This window comes from Taeniopygia guttata, chromosome 17 (assembly GCF_048771995.1).
Source record: "Taeniopygia guttata chromosome 17, bTaeGut7.mat, whole genome shotgun sequence".
Lineage (NCBI taxonomy): Eukaryota > Metazoa > Chordata > Aves > Passeriformes > Estrildidae > Taeniopygia > Taeniopygia guttata.
The window spans coordinates 8,617,400-8,632,640 of NC_133042.1; the positions used below are offsets into that span (position 1 = coordinate 8,617,400).

Here is a 15,241-nt window from a genome sequence, read left to right on the forward strand (position 1 = left end):
TAATTTGAATAATTTCTTAAAAGTTTGTAGTTTGGAGAGAGAAGAAATGTGAACTTTCTACAAGAAATCCAAAGAGTTAACGAATACCTCTGGATTATTACTATTATTATTATACCAGCCTGATTATTCATTAAATAGCAGAGAGGCAGTTTAGATCTTAATTTTTAATGACATGTAGTACATAAAGCAAAAGTGTAAAGGATCATTAGTGACAGAGAAGGGGATAAAGGGATAAAAACAGAATTTATGTTGTCCTAGTATTTATATGCTGCTGGTAAAACGCCTCACATGAGCTACCTGAAACTGAACCACGTTAAATCTTCCATCTATTACCCCTAATAACATCTGGTGGGTGCAGTTGGTACCGAGGAGGGTTGGCTGCCTAGAGGGGCTGGTCCCTGCAGTGCGAGGGGCCGCTGGGGTTGTAGCTGGGGTGGAAGTCCCGGTGCTCGTAGGCGGTGATGAAGGTGTCGGGGCCGGTGCAGTGACTCTTCTCCATGGACGTGTTCAGGCCGCCGCTCCTGCACATGCCGATCCTGCCCAGATGATCCGAAAACTTGTGCGGGAGGATGTGGAAGGAGCTCTGCGGGGCCGAGAAAAGGTACACGAGGGTAGGGTGGGGTGGGTAGGGATGTTTCCAACGCCAACACCGACAGCACTGCCAAGCCTGGCCGGGTGCAGCGGCACGGAGGCGGGTCGGGGCAGTGTCCCCATCCGCCGGGGGGGCTCGTACCGGCAGTTCGTGCACCGTGGGGGCTCTGCTGCCGTAGCTCTGGTTGGCGGTGCGGAAGCGGGGGTGAGCCGGCGGCTGCCTGCGGGGGAGAGCACAGCTAGCGCGGGCAGCGGGCAGCGGCGCCCCGCCCGGCGCTGCGCTCACCCGTAGCCGCGGTACAGCATCAGCTCCTCGAAGCGCCGGGGCACCCCCGAGCTGGGCTGGGCCATGGCGGAGCCGAGCCGAGCCGGGCCGAGCCGCGGGGACCGAGCGTTACCCGGCGACCAAACGCGGAGGGCGGGGAGCGACCGCAACCGCCCCCAGGGAGCGCCGCGCCCGCAGGAACCGGAAAGCGCCGCTGACCTTCCCCTCTCCCCTCCATCTCCTCCTCCTCCGTCTCCTCCATCTCCGTCTCCTCCATCTCCGTCTCCGTGCCCGGAGCATGGCGGTGCCGCGGCTCCTGCGGGCAGGTGAGCGGCGGGACCGCGACCCGGCCCGGCCCGGAGCGCCCCGGCCCGCCCGTGTGACCCGCGTGTTTCTGTCCCGCAGCGGCCCCGCGGCTCTACAGCACCGTCCCGGCCCCGGTCCCGGTCCCGGTCCCGGCAGGCAGCCGGCCCCGCGGTGAGTGCTGCCGGGCACGCCTGGCACCCCGGGCTTTGAGCGGTGCCCGTGCGCTGTCACCTCGCAGCACCTGTGCAGTCCCGGCTTGTCCCCGCTAAATCAGGGAGTGTTTGTTCTTCTCTCTCAGCTGACGATGACAAGCTGCTGACCGAGCCTCTCAGCCACCCCGACTTCTTCAGCGTGAAGGAGCTCTTCACCCTGAAAGATCTCTTTGATGCTCGGGTGCACCTGGGCCACAAAAAGGGATGTCGGCACAGGTGAGTGATGCTTTTCGTGCTCCAGTGCTTGTTGACATCAGAAATGCTTCCCTGGACCACATCTGCTGGATTGGTCTGAGCCTAAGCACGGGGCAGGGTACGGGGATCCCCCCGCTGTGGGCACTGAGAGGGTGTGACAGCAGGCCAGACACCGTTCTGCAGAGAACACCTCTGCTGTCAGCCAGGAGCAGGAGCGTGGGCTGGTTCCTGTGGGGCCCCCACATCCAGAAACGCTCGATGCCCGCACACCCATCCCCGTGTCCCCCGTGCCGCCCTCCCTGTGCCCCCGCAGGTTCATGGAGCCCTACATCTTCGGCTGCCGCCTGGATCAGGACATCATCGACCTGGATCAGACCATGCAGCACCTGCAGCTGGCCCTCAACTTCACGGCCCACGTGGCTTACCGCGGGGGCATCATCCTGTTCGTCAGCCGCCGGCGCCAGTTCTGCCACCTGGTCGAGAGCACGGCACGGGCGTGCGGGGAGTACGCGCACACCCGCTACTGGCAGGGCGGGCTCCTCACCAACGCCCACATCCTGTTCGGCCCCGGCGTGCGCCTGCCCGACCTCCTCATCTTCCTCAGCACCCTCAACAACGTCTTCGAGCCGCACGTGGCCATCCGCGACGCGGCCAAGATGAACATCCCCACGGTTGGGGTGGTGGACACGAACTGCAACCCGTGTTTGATCAGCTACCCCGTCCCCGGCAATGACGACAGCCCCGCGGCCATGGAGCTCTACTGCAAGCTCTTCAGGATGACCATCATCCGTGCCAAGGACAAGAGGCGGCAGAGTGAGGCCGTCGAGGAGCTGCAGAGAAAAGCTGAGGGCAATTAGAGCCCTGGGGATGGGCTGGGTGCCTCTGCTCCGGTTCTGCATCCAGCACAGCTGGCTGCCCGGGGAGGGGACCCCAGTCCTGTGCACGGTGTCCCCACGGCGGGCACAGCCACCCAGGGGCTCTAGCTCCGAAAGATTGTCCAGAGCAACGCAAGGGAAAACGGAGCCAGGCCAGCCCCTGCGCCTGTCCTTGAGTTTGTCACTGTTGCAGGGAGGTGCCGCTGTCCTGTGGCTTTCCTGAGCTGATGATCTCACCTGAAACCACTTGTGTCTTGTGTCTGTTCTTGGCAAATAAAGGGATTTATCCCCCTGATCCTTCTTGGGGTTTTCCCAATGGAATGGGGTGCGGAGTCTGGCCAGGGCAGTCACAGCAATGGGAGGGAAAGCTTGTCCCCAAGCTGGGGACATTTCAGCGTGGCTGATACAGGGTGACAGGGTCCAGTGGGGGTCAGAGGGTCCCCACTTTGTCCCAGGATACACTGGGAGCCCAATCTTTGCCGCCATGGGACATGGGGGACTCCAGGAGCAGCTAAAAAAAGGAATATCCATCCCTTACAGCCTCATGTCTGTGTGGGAAGCCCTAGAGCAGTCCTGGGCAGGGGTCTGTGTGTCCCCCGTCACATGTCCTATCCCGTGTCCTGTCCCCGTCCCATCCTGTGTCCCATGTCACATCCCATGTCCCCTTGTCCCGTGTCCCATTCCCTGTCTTGTACCGTGTCCCAGTCCATGTCCCCTGTCCCCTCCTGTGTCCCCTCCCGGCTCTGGGTCCTCCCGCCCGCCAGGGGCGCTCGCGGGCGGCAGAGCGGCGCGCATGCGCGGCCATTCTCGCACTATATAAGCGTGAGGCGCGGACGGCCCCGCCCTTTTGGCGGTCGCGGGGCGGCGGGAGCGGAGCTCCTCGGCTGCCTCAGCGGGACCGGGAACGGAACCAAAACCGGGACCGGGACCGGCCTCAGCCTCTCCCGGCGGGGCCAGCGGGAAGCCCTGCGTCCCTCATGCGCAGGACACCGGTGCTGGTTGAGGCGGCGGCGCCGCACTGCGCCTTCCCCTTCACCCGCCATGTTGTGGCGAGGCTCCCTCAGGGCCGGAGCCGCGGCCCCGAGCGGCTGTGGCGGGGGAACACGGGCGAGGTGAGGCCGGGAGCGGCTCTGAGCCCTCAGCCCCGCCGGCCCCGAGCGGCTGTGGCGGGGGAACACGGGCGAGGTGAGGCCGGGAGCGGCTCTGAGCCCTCGGCCCCGCCGGCCCCGAGCGGCCCCGGGGCTCTCCGGGCTCCCGGAGCTGCCACGTGCGCTGCAAATCCCGCAGATCGGGGAATGCGCTAGCAGCAAATATTATCTATAATCAAGACTTTATTATGGTACTAATAATATATCTATAATAAATACAGTAATATGGTAATAATACTATATAAGATAATATAACAAAATATTTACCTGTAATCAATACTTTAATGATACTAATAATATATCTATAATCAATACATTATGGTACTAATATAGAACCAATACATTAATATGGTACTAATAATATATAAAAAATAACAAAATATTTCTCTATAATCAATACATTAACATATTAATGCCATATTAATGTATTGATACATATTGATATAATTTATATATATTGATTATATATTGTGATGTAATTTTGTGATGTATTGATTATATATTGTGATATTGTGAACCGAATATATTTTAAGGTATATAATTTTTATAGGTATGTAAATATATATATTAAAATACATATAATATATATATAGAGATATATATCTGTAATAGAAAGCATACGCAGATGTATATTTTTTTTATATACTCTACTGAAAAAGGGGAAGAAAATTTAGGGCTTTCAGGTTTTCAGGAAAATGTTCTCAAATATTTTAGTAGCTAACATGAATCTTAAGTAGATACTTTTATTTTAACTATTGTAATTTTCTGGTTTTCAGTTAAATAGCGTGTTTCACGGAAAAAAAAAAGGCTATTAGGTGATTATTAACAGCATTTTGCCTTTGTTTTTCTTTCTTCAGTCTGCAAAAAAAATGAAGTGACCAGGATGGTGTGAGTTCAGAAATGAAGGGTGATCTTCAGAAAAAGGCTGTCCGAGCAAGCTTCAGCCACCTTCCTAACTGTAAGTGGAGTAGGTGATTAAATCTCCTTCTAAATACAACAGAATCATGGAGTGGTTTGGGTTGGAAGAAGCTCCTTCCATTCTCCCTGCATCCAGCCTGGCCTGGAGCACTTCCAGGGATGGACATGCACCCATAATTGAGTTTTTTCAGTGTTCTGGGGTTATTCCTTCCCCCCAGGCTGCCACTGGCGTTGCAGAGATGGCTGCTGTGGCATCTTTGTGTCAAAGAGTGGCAAGAGAGACCCAGGCTATGTTCTACGCTCGTTTGTTCTGCACCCCGTGGGCACTCAGAGTGATTGATAGCCTGACATCCTTCATCAGCCTGAAGGGAAACTGGGGAAAAACCAACCCTGAGCTGCCTGGGCTGTGAGGTCTGGGTGTTCCAGGAGGGGAGGTTCTGCACGTGGGGTTCTGGTCCTGTGGGGTGTTACAGAAGAATAAGTGGAAGTGATCTGTAAAACCACGCGGCAACACTGGGGCTTCATCCTATCAGAAAATAAGAATATTTCTGTGTATTGTAACTGTAGGTGAACCTGGTGGGAAGCAATGATGATGCCTGACTTTAGTTCAGAAGGCTGAACGATGTTTTTATTATAACTATACTATAATACATTAATACACTATTTAAAGGAGATATTAAAAATACAAACCTAATTTTGTAACTATGATATCTAACTAACTACAACTTACGACTTCTTGAGAATCCAGCCATCAGGCTCAAACAATCCTTACTAGAATTTAATCAAGCAGTCACCCCAGGTAAACAATTCTCCAAACACATTCCACATGGGAAAATCAAGGAGCAGAAACAGAATTTATTTTCTCTTTCCCTCTGTGCTCCTGTATGAAAAAACCCTGAGAGAGAGAAGAATGTGCCTGCCACGTACATGCTGTGAATTTATTCCTTACAAATTCCTGCTGGCAGTGAAGCAGTTTAACCAGGCTTTGGGGTGTGTGGCTGAAGGCTGTCCTTGTGTTTTCCTCCTTTTCCAGAGGTGGACCTGGAGGAGCTGAGCCCAGGTGAGCTGCAGTGCCAGCCCCAGCTCAGGTGAGCTGCAGTGCCAGCCCCAGCTCAGGTGAGCTGCCAGCCCCAGCCCAGCTCAGGTGAGCTGCAGCGCTGGCAGTGCCAGCCCCTGCCCCAGCTCCGTGTTGCAGGCGTGGCCGCAGTGCCATGGCTGTGTCTTTTGGTGGCAGACAGCAACAGGCGAGGTCTTCCCTGGTGCTCTGAGCCCTGTGAGCTCTCAGGATTGCTCAACAACCTGACACTTGTTCTTTCCCTGCCCTCTTGCCTTTGGTGGGGAATGGTGGAGGATGGACACTGTCCTTCAGTCCTTCTCTTCATCACCTGCTGTCCCAGCTTGCTCCAGGCTCTGTGCACAGGTGTCCCTGTGTGCAATTGGTGCTGTGTGTCACTGTCCCTTCTTGAGGGACAGCAGAAACAGCAAGAGCAGCTCTGGGCACGCAGAGATTGTGACCCTGAGCTTTGCAGTGAGTAACTGTGGCACTGCCAAATGGGAAACCTCATTAAATGGCCATTACACGGCCAAAGGGGCCTCAGTGGTGCAAAAAGAACCTTTAATTGGCAACAGTCACTGGCTTTGGAAGAGAATCTTAATAAGGTTGTGGGGATGTGGTTATGCTTGAGGATGTGGCTCTTTTATTTAAATTTCTTGACTTCTTTTAACCCTGCAGTCCGTGTTTGGGTTTTTCATCAGGCTTTCCTCACACCAGGGGTCCTGCGTGGGCACTGAGTGCTAATGAGTGTCTCTTTAGAACTTCCCTGTGTGAGGCACAGCAGAACCATGAACATTTCCCTGGTGGCATTTACTGAAACATTTACAGCACTCCTGGCCCATGGATATTGCTTTACCGAAGGAAAAACTGGCTCTCAGCTGTGGAAAACGTGAATGTTTTGCATGAAAGTGGCTTAGAGAGAAATTAAAAATCTCTCTGCACATAGCACAGCCCTTCATCATCAAGGACTGGTTTATGTCATGGCTGTAAAAGCTGGAAAAAGCCCAGATTTTTTTTTTTCTCTGCACTATTAATAGCTTGGCTCTGCACCGAGGTTGGCAAACTCACCTTGGATTTTTAGAGTGATGGAATAACCCAGAGCAGGCTCCAGCTATCCTGCTCTTAAATTATCCCTTTCCTAAACTCCCCCAGCCAGATGTTTTTCCAAAACCCTTCTGATGCCATGCCAAAGAGCTTCTCCTAAATTTGTGCCATGTCCTTCTGGACTGAAGGAAATCCCTGTCTACAAGTTTCCTTGTGAACCCTGATAACAGCTTTAAAATGTGGTTTCATTTTATATTTCATCTTTATTTCCTCTGGGATATGAAAAATCTTGGGACAACCCAAAGCCAGTGAGGGCAGCAGAGTCTGGATGGCTCATTAGTATTGACTTAATTGCTCCCTTTTCTTGCCTGTTTTTCAACTTTTCTGACATCTTGCCCTTATTTTTTTATTTGCAGATTATGCCTTGAGCTGCAGAATGTCTGACAAATGTGGCAACTGAGAACTGGCTGGCAGCATCCACGTCTGATGGTTTGGAGATTCCTAAAACTTGATCATCTGTGTTTTCTCTACGTGGTTAAGAAGGATTTAAATTAAAAAAAAAAAAACTCTAAATAAAGATGCCACCTACAAGACTGAAAGGATTATGCTGTGTGTTTGTAGCACCCCAAGTAATGCTATTTTTTAACCATTCTAGGATGTAAGACTTTGTGGATATGAGAATTTAGGGTTGTTTTAAAGCAATGAAAAGGTTTTACCTCCATCCCCTTGGGCACAGAGGGGATCCAGTGAGATCAGACTGTCAGTCTTGGAGTGTCCTGGCTTTTTTTCCATCTCCTGTGAGGAATCTGGAGGAATTCTGAGTGTAAAACAGCTTTGCCTTGACTCATTTCTCTCCTGTATCCCGGTGTGGTTTGTAAACTGTAAAAAGCACTTTGTGCTTTTTGTTAGTGATGAGCAGAATTCCTGGGCGTGTGCAGGGCCAGCTTTGTCACAAGTGTCTTTATTTCAATTAAACTGTCAGGGCCAGGTCTCAGCTACAGGGGCCACCTCTTCATAAACATTTAGAGAGCTTCTGGTGTTGGGGAAGTTGTTTTCCTCCACTTCTCCAGGTGCCTTAACACTGCTTTGAGGGGAGGGAACAGTGGAGGGAAGGATGGAAAATAGCTTTTTTGCTGCCCTGAGGAGGGGATTTTGGCAGGGGCTTGGATTCCTTTGCTGGTGGCAGGAGGAGATGGATTTGTCAGGGGAGCTGTTGCCATGGGGATGCAGGACAAGGGATGGGGATCCTGAATTCCAGCCCTGCCTCTCCCTCCCTGCAGCTGCACACGGGGGCCTTGGCAGTGCCCAAACCCCAGCCAGGCTGAGGAACCCTTCAAACACAGAATCCTTGGCAGTGCTCACCTTTTCCATGGATAAATCACATTTCACAGGCCACTCCTCAGCAGGGAGTGAGCTCTGCTGGATACGGAGCACCCCTGACACCAAAACGTGCCCAGTGAGAGGTGATGGGGAGCCTAAAGAACCAACAGAAGGAAAATCCTGATCTTCCTCCCCAAAGGGCTCCTAAATTTGCAGTCCTGGTGCTGCGGTGTCAGGTGTATTTTTATTTTGTGATTGCACATCAGCTGCACGCTCACTTCCCTAAGGAATTGCTGGCAGGAGAAGCAGCAGGAATGGCTGTGCTGGGAACAGAGCAGCCTTGGGGGAGTTTATCCAGCCCTTCCTCCCTGCCCAGAGCTGTGGGATTGCTGTAATTGAGCATTTCTAGGAAACGGCCATAGTTGGAGCCCTGGGAGCGTGAACACAGCCAAAAAAAAATTGTCTGGAGACCTGCTAAAAGCTTTGCCTGGAAATTCATTTTAATAATGAGAGAAGCACTGGATTATTCTGGTATTAACCTTCAACCTCTGCAGGGCAAGCCCAGCTTAGTTTTTGGAGAATGAACGGAGGGGTTGGCTTATCCTGCTCGGAGTGCGATGGGCAGTGACACCCGAGCACACCGGGGGTCACAAAGATTCGTCTTTAGCCCTTTGCCTTTAGCCACCCTTGGCCTCGGCCGCTTCCAGAGCGGCCCCGGAGGGAATCTGCCAATTCCGGACTGGGGCAGGAGCAGCTGAGGGGAACCTCTCACAGAATTCACGGCATCACCGGCAGGGTCAGGCACTTAAAAACGGAACCAAAGAACTGCCACGATTCTCCACGGTGCAACAGAGCTGATCTGCTTCCTGTGTGACAGCTGGAGCTGGTGGCAGATGACTCAGATACTTAAGGAGAGACTTTGAAAGGGGAAATCTACCTTTTCCTCCTTTTTAGATCACAAACAAGCTGGTACTTAACAGGCTGCTGTTTGGCTATTGATGGACGGGTGTGATTCACGTAAAAGCTGTTTATTTACATCAGAGCCGTTCCTCAAAAGGAGATGTGACAAGTACAGCATGAATGATTCATTCCCATCGCTTTGCTCTGCTTTCCTGCTCATCAAGGAACAGTTTGATGCATCCAGCTGGGCTCTGCTTCCGTGTCCTCTTCCTCCCCCAAGCCTGCTCAGCCCAGCTCCGTGTCCCAGCTCCGCTCCTGACCCATCCCTGATCCTGCTGGGTGGTGCAAGCCATGATGGTTTTCCATGAAGGAGAAGGGGCTGCAGCTCTGCTGAACTCCCTGTGCAGGGGGTTTTTCCTGGGGGGGAGAGGATGGAGAAACAGGCCTTCATCCCTTGGGCCTCACTCCAAGCTCCCAGATTGGAAACTCCAGGGCCGTGCTTCCCCCGTTAGGAATATTTGGTGTTGGAAATCTTCTTCCAGAGCAAGGTCTTGAGGTTGTTGAGCACGAGGGAGTGGTGCACTTCCATCTGGCTGGCCAGGCCGCTGAGGGTCATGCACGTTCGGAGCTGCTTCTGCAGCTCTTCCTTCAGCTCCAGGGGAGCTCCGTAGAGCAGATAGTCCTGCAGCAGCCCGCACACCTTGGCCAGGTTGGGCTGCACCACGTCACTCTTGCACTGCTTCAGGAGCTTGTCACACGTGGCCGTGCAGTCCCGCCCGTAGGTGCAGTCCCCGTTCTGCTCGCAGTGCCGGCCCTTGAGGAAGCCTCTGATTGTCATCTCCGTCGCCACCTTGCGCAGCTTGACCATTTTGAAGTCGTACTTGTCGTTGTAGCCCACGTTCCTGAGGCTGCTCTCGCAGATGTAGAAGTTCCCGTAGGTGCCGTGGAAGATTTCCTCCACGAACTCCAGCAGGCCGATGGCGATCTTGGCGCGCCGGGGCCAGGCCGGAGCGAACCACTGGTGGATGAGCTGGTGGGCGATGGAAGGCAGCAGGGACTGCAGGAAAGGGGGGACATCCACCCCGTACAGGGACGTGTGGGGGATCTTCTCGGTGACATAAAGGTCCCCACAGTGCCCCAGCAGCTTGGCCGTGTGCTCCTTCTCATGCAAGGAGAACATGAGGAGGAACTCGTTGAGCTGAAGCAGCGCCCAGATGGATTTGGCCTCTGCCAGGGACACCTTCCCGTCACGGTTCACGTCTGCCATGGTGATGATCCGGCTCACCAAGGCAGGAAGAGATGGCTGATCCCCCAGCTTGGACTGCAAACGGGACAAGAAATGGCATCAGACCCTCACAGCTCTCCATGTTTGGGTGTCACATCACAAAACCGAACCGGGAGAGCAAAGAACTGAGCTGGGGAGAGGAGGGAATGGTGATGCCCCAGAAAATCCAGTGCCACACCATGTGTGGGCAGATCCAGCTCCAGCAGAATTTTATCAGCCTCAGGGTTGCTCTAGAGCCTCCTGCCAGAGCTGCTACCCCACCACTGCTGCAGAAGCCCCAGCAGGGGTAACTACCAGGGCCACCAAATCAGTTCTGCCCTGCACAGATGCCACCCCCAGCCACCTCCAGGGATGCTGCTACTGAAATCTCACAATAAGAACTCATTTCCTCCTCTAAAGCAGTGCGTGGCACTGGGTGGGGGGCACGGGCAGGAGGAGCTCTCGTTCAAAGGGAAGGACAAACACAGTTGGTGTTTCTGACTCGCAGGAGCCATCCCAGGCCTGTGGGATCCCACACTGACCTTCAGGAAGTTGAGGAGCATTTCCTTGAACTCGTCCATGGAGGTTCCCCGCGTGGGTTTGTCGAAGAGCACCACGTCCCTCCTGGGCACAGAGTCCGGGCGGCTGTCGGCCCTCAGCGCTTCCCCGATGCCACATTTGATGATCACCTCCCTGTCCCTCCAGAGCCCTCTGTAAACCTGGAGCACAGGGCGGGGGACAGCAGCTGGAGGGAGCTGGGGTCTGGTTTGGGATGGGCAGAGGGGCAGATGTGCAGGGTTTGGTGCTGGTGCCCAGCCCCTGGCACGGCTGGGGGGCACAGACCTACCTGCTGGCTGGGGGAGGAGGAGAGGCAGTGCTGGAAGAGGAGGCTGCGCTCCTCACACAGGTCCTTACACGTGGAGCCAGAAATGATCCCTTTCTTGTACTGGTCACACTGGGGAGAGCAAGGAGAGAGAGGAGCTCAGCAGGGACAGATTTCTGCTGGCCCTTAGGGATGGCTCAGTGCCATGGGTGTGGTGGGGCTGGGCTGGCAGGGGGTATCTCAGGGATTTGTTCCTGCCTGCTGCTGCTGCAAATCCAGGGGCCTGGGAGAACTCCCTGGGCTGGAGCAGAGCACAGTGAGGAGTTGGCAGAGGATGCACAGGCTCAGGCAGCTCAGGAGAGCAGCAGTCCCTGCTGTGGGCCAGGCTGGCCCCAGTCCCAGGGGTGGCAGGGACAGGAGCAGACAGTGGCTCTGATCCGTGGCCAGGCTGGAGCTGGAGACATCCCTGGGCAGGAGAGGCTGCAGCTCTGCAGCTCCTCACAGCACGGCAGCCTCAGGGCTGGAAGCTGGAGCTGCAGACATTCAGTGCATCTTTTCCCTTTTTTTTTTCTGCTGTGGATGGGAATTAACCCTTGGACCTGCTCACAGGGGACACGGCCAGACACGGTGCCTGGATGCCCCACTCCGAGCAGGAATTAGCGCCCAAGACCCCGCGGTCGGAGTCAGGCAGAAAATCGAATTAAACGTCGCTGTTGTTATGGCAATTCCTGCCTCCCTTCTCTGCTGAGGGATTGATCAACGAGGCTTGTTCTGACACAGCCCAGCTCCCCCTCCTCGCCTGGGCTGGGCTGAGCCCCGCTGCCATGCCAGGGGCACACACACGCAGCACTCCTGGGGCACCCTGCCATGGGGACACGGAATGGGCACCACCCTGCAAACCCCAAACAGGCACACACAGAGCCAGGCAGCCACCCAAATCTCTGCTGCTTTCTTTCCTTAGGACTCCTCAGCCATCACAGACGGGATGGACTGCGTGCCATGGTGCCATGGACTGCGTGCTCCCTTTTTCCTCCTGCTCTGCAGAGCCCAGATGGGACTGGTGCCATGCTGTCCCTGCCCGCAGATCCTCTCCCTGCCCTGCCATTCCATCCTCATCTGCACAGACATGGATCTGCCCTGGCTGCTTCCCTCTGCCATCTCATGGAATTGTTTCACTGTCACCCTGGCAGGGTAAGGTCACCCCTCCTGCCGTGTCAGGGACAGCACCAGGGCGGGCAGCAGCTGCCAGGAGCTGCCTCCCCCTCCTAGCTGTGGGGTTTGGGAGGCTGGAAAGGGGCTCCCACAGCCCCAGCCAGCCCAGCAGCCCAGGCAGGAGCCGTGGCTGTGACACTCACGATGATCATCCGGCAGACGTGGCCGCGGCACAGCTCCGAGTAGGACGAGTAGTGCATGTAGGCCACCCAGCTGCCCACGAAGATGCCCAGCCACACCACCAGCAGGTACTTCACCTTGATGCCCGGGAGGCGGCCCTGCAAGGGAAAGGAAATGCTTTTGAAAGCCTTTCTGAAGGGCAGGGCTTTGCCCAGGGCAGCGGCAGCTGGCCAAGGACGGCTTCTGCCACCGACCTGAGCGCTGGGAAAACCTTCAGCCTTTTTTATATATATTCATCAGTCTCTTATGCAACTCCTGCTGCAAGTAGGTCACTTAAAATTCCCTAAAAGCAGAGGGATTACCAGGCTGGGCTGCAAGGAGCTGGGTGCTGTGCATCCCTGGGAGCTGTGCGTCCTCCTGCTCTCCTGCCCTGTGCAAGCCTGGTGTACCCCAGAGGGGCTGCAAGAGCTCTGCTCCTGTTTGGGGGGACCCCTCTCAGCAGAACCCCACCTTGACAAAGCCCCACGGGCAGGGGAAGCTCCCAACAGCAGTTCCTGTGTGGGAGTGGGTGAGTGACAAACCTGGGAGCTCACGGGTGATGCTCTGTGCAAATGACTGGGAGGCTCTCAGCAGGATTTTGTTTTGCTGGCTTTGTTCCTTCCCCCTGACCCTGGCACAGCAGCACTGCTGCCATCTGGCCTCCTGCAGGAGGGGCTGCTCACCTGGCTGCTGTAACAGAGCAGATCCCGGCAGTTCCAAAGGGCAGGGAACAAATCCTTGCACTAAACAAACCTTTCCATCCCGTTTCTGTAGGTAATTCTACAGAACCCTTGGCTTTTGACCGCCTCCAAACCCTCCTCACGACCTGCTGCTGGGGGGTAGGGCTGGATCTGAGTGGGTGAAGCACCTTTAAAACCTGCCAGGGATCCTCACTTGGGTCTTGTAGCCCAAAACCACTCCCCACCTCCACAATGCTCCTCCTCAGCCCCTTCCCAGGAGCTGTCAGGGCTCTGGGAGCCACAGGAATGGGCAGTGAGGGTAAGATCAGGCAGGTCCGCCTCGAGATCGTGACATTTCTCCTGTTAATTGGAAACCCTAAAGTGTGAAGAGGGCCAGGGTGCCCAGTTTGCCTGTGAAGCAATGGCACCGCTAATTAACGTGAAATTAAATTAAAGAGAAGCCAAGCACAGCCAGGACTTGGCAAAGACAAAGCGTGGGGTGGCTGCTCCTGTGAGCTGAGAACCAGCTCATGGCCCTGAAGTCAGACACACTGAGACCCTGAGATGCCCCCAAAAACTGCCCAGGGTGGGTGCCTGAGGCCCCCTGCCCTCAGCAAAGGGGCTCTTCAGGGACTTCCTGCTAGAAATACATCTTGGAGAACCCTGGAATAGCCAAAATGTCACTTTTTGCTTATTCTGACTTAGAATCCATCATGTTCCTGTGGGAGAAGCAAGTCAGGACTGTGGGCATGGGGAGCTCTGGCTGCATCATCCCCGAAAGGGTGGAAAGAAACGTGGGAGTGGGGGATGCATTTCAATGAGAGCTTCCCCTGAGCTTTACTCGCATTTTGGATTTTGAGGGTTCCTCCAAGAGGGTCACTCTCCCCATTGCCTTCCCTGCACTGAGGGGTGCTGCCCTGTGAGAGTTGCTGTGTTTAGTTTTAGAGTGACTCGAGGATATGAAAGTGACTTTGGGCTGGGGCTGACTTCAAAGGCAAAATGGATGCAGCATCAACAAAATCCTGCTCCATCCCTGTGGCTCCCCTGGGAACACGGGGGTTGTTTCCAAGCACTCCCAGCTCTGCACCCACCTCTGCCCACCGGGTATCCCCTCATCCCCTCCGGGGTAACCCCTGAGGTCCGGGATCTTTGCTACAGTCAGGCTCTCTCACCCCCATTCCAGCATCCCTGACATCCCTGGCCCAGCATCCCTGGAGATCTGAGGGAGGTGCCCGGCCCCTCGGAAGCTCAGAGATGGGAAGAGGAGGGAAAATAAAGAAAGAAAGGGAAGGAAGGAGTCATCCCTTCCCTGCTGCATCGGTGGCATCACCCAGCGCTGCGGCTGCCCCGGCGCTCCCGGGCTCCGGCGGGTTATGCAACCGCTGAGCCCCGGCTGCTGCCCCAGAGCCCCGGTGTCCCTGCAGACCCCCCGGTACCGCTGCCCGGCCCCCCGCTCCTCGCACCGGCGTCGGGAGAACCGAGGCGGAGCGTCCCTTTGTGCACGGCCGGTGCCAGGATGCGGAGACGGGCATCCCTGAGCCCGCACCCTTTATCCCAGCGCATCCCCCATCCCGGCGCATCCCCGAGCATCCTCCATCCGGCTCACCCTCCCTCTCGCCGGTACCTGCAGGCCTTTGGACAAGGGGCAGAAGAGCACCAGATGCACCAGCCGCCGGATCCTCCGCATGCTGAGGGAGCTGAGGGGCCATACCCCGCGGGCTCAGGATCCGGGGGGCATGGCCGGGGCGGCCGCGGCCCCCGCACCGCCGCCGGGGCCGGGGGGTCCCGGGGATTGGGGGTCCAGCCGCTCCTCCGCTCCGCCGCAGCGCCCGGCCCGGCCCGGCCCGCGGGGCTCGGGGCTCCGCCCGGTGCGGGGCGGTGCGGGAGGCGGGGGCGGCGCTCGCAGCTCCGCCGCAGCCCGGGGAACCGGGGGATGCTGCCCCAAACCCCGGCTGCTGCCCCTCTGGGTCATCCCCGACCCAGCGCTCCGCATCTTGTGTTATGTGTAGTAGATATAATTTGCGCCATTTCTAATGTGATATATGTGATATTGAATATTTGTTAACAGAGTATACATGTTTGTATTAGGATCCCCCCCTCACAGGCGCAGGTGAGACCGGGTGTAGATTGGAAAGTGATTTATAAGTAAGAAGGTACAGCTCGCCAGGAGATGGGCCATGTATGGGGAGATACAGAAACCCCAGGTGCTGATTGTGAACCACCTGAGATGGATATCATGGAAATCCTGAGGCAGATACATGTGAATACAGCGTTC

The 15,241-nt window shown here is 55.5% G+C and overlaps 3 protein-coding genes, 1 long non-coding RNA gene and 2 other non-coding genes across 9 annotated transcripts; 4 read left to right on the forward strand and 2 right to left on the reverse strand.

The window, feature by feature from the left end:
• Positions 1 to 149: 149 nt before the first annotated feature.
• PIERCE1 (piercer of microtubule wall 1) lies at positions 150 to 1,012 on the reverse strand. Its single transcript, XM_030286404.4, has 3 exons — positions 878 to 1,012; positions 734 to 812; positions 150 to 583 (listed from the first exon to the last, which is right to left on the reverse strand). Exons 1-3 carry the CDS (start codon positions 940 to 942, stop codon positions 383 to 385), a joined length of 345 nt encoding a protein of 114 aa, XP_030142264.3. The 5' UTR covers positions 943 to 1,012; the 3' UTR covers positions 150 to 382.
• A 36-nt stretch (positions 1,013 to 1,048) lies between these two features.
• Positions 1,049 to 2,739, forward strand: MRPS2 (mitochondrial ribosomal protein S2). Its single transcript, XM_030286403.4, has 4 exons — positions 1,049 to 1,182; positions 1,262 to 1,333; positions 1,461 to 1,590; positions 1,883 to 2,739. The coding sequence occupies exons 1-4, from the start codon at positions 1,155 to 1,157 to the stop codon at positions 2,424 to 2,426; spliced, it is 774 nt and encodes a 257-aa protein (XP_030142263.4). The 5' UTR covers positions 1,049 to 1,154; the 3' UTR covers positions 2,427 to 2,739.
• A 475-nt stretch (positions 2,740 to 3,214) lies between these two features.
• LOC105760973 (uncharacterized) lies at positions 3,215 to 7,207 on the forward strand. Of its 4 annotated transcripts, none has more exons than XR_012058498.1 (4): positions 3,215 to 3,629; positions 4,450 to 4,550; positions 5,544 to 5,626; positions 7,025 to 7,207. It is a non-coding gene; the product is annotated as an uncharacterized lncRNA (long non-coding RNA). The 4 variants fall into 4 exon arrangements; XR_012058500.1 differs by having other exon boundaries at positions 3,220 to 3,629; positions 5,544 to 5,598; XR_012058497.1 differs by having other exon boundaries at positions 3,250 to 3,629; positions 5,544 to 7,207.
• Positions 4,729 to 4,862, forward strand: LOC115497597 (small nucleolar RNA SNORA17). Its single transcript, XR_003963160.1, has one exon. It is a non-coding gene; the product is annotated as a small nucleolar RNA SNORA17 (small nucleolar RNA).
• LOC115497598 (small nucleolar RNA SNORA17) lies at positions 5,683 to 5,817 on the forward strand. Its single transcript, XR_003963162.2, has one exon. It is a non-coding gene; the product is annotated as a small nucleolar RNA SNORA17 (small nucleolar RNA).
• A 1,196-nt stretch (positions 7,208 to 8,403) lies between the features above and the next one.
• On the reverse strand, positions 8,404 to 14,808 carry DIPK1B (divergent protein kinase domain 1B). The gene is made up of 5 exons (XM_002199490.7): positions 14,591 to 14,808; positions 12,271 to 12,405; positions 10,940 to 11,047; positions 10,635 to 10,811; positions 8,404 to 10,149 (listed from the first exon to the last, which is right to left on the reverse strand). The coding sequence occupies exons 1-5, from the start codon at positions 14,651 to 14,653 to the stop codon at positions 9,337 to 9,339; spliced, it is 1,296 nt and encodes a 431-aa protein (XP_002199526.4). The 5' UTR covers positions 14,654 to 14,808; the 3' UTR covers positions 8,404 to 9,336.
• Between the last annotated feature and the right edge of the window lie 433 nt (positions 14,809 to 15,241).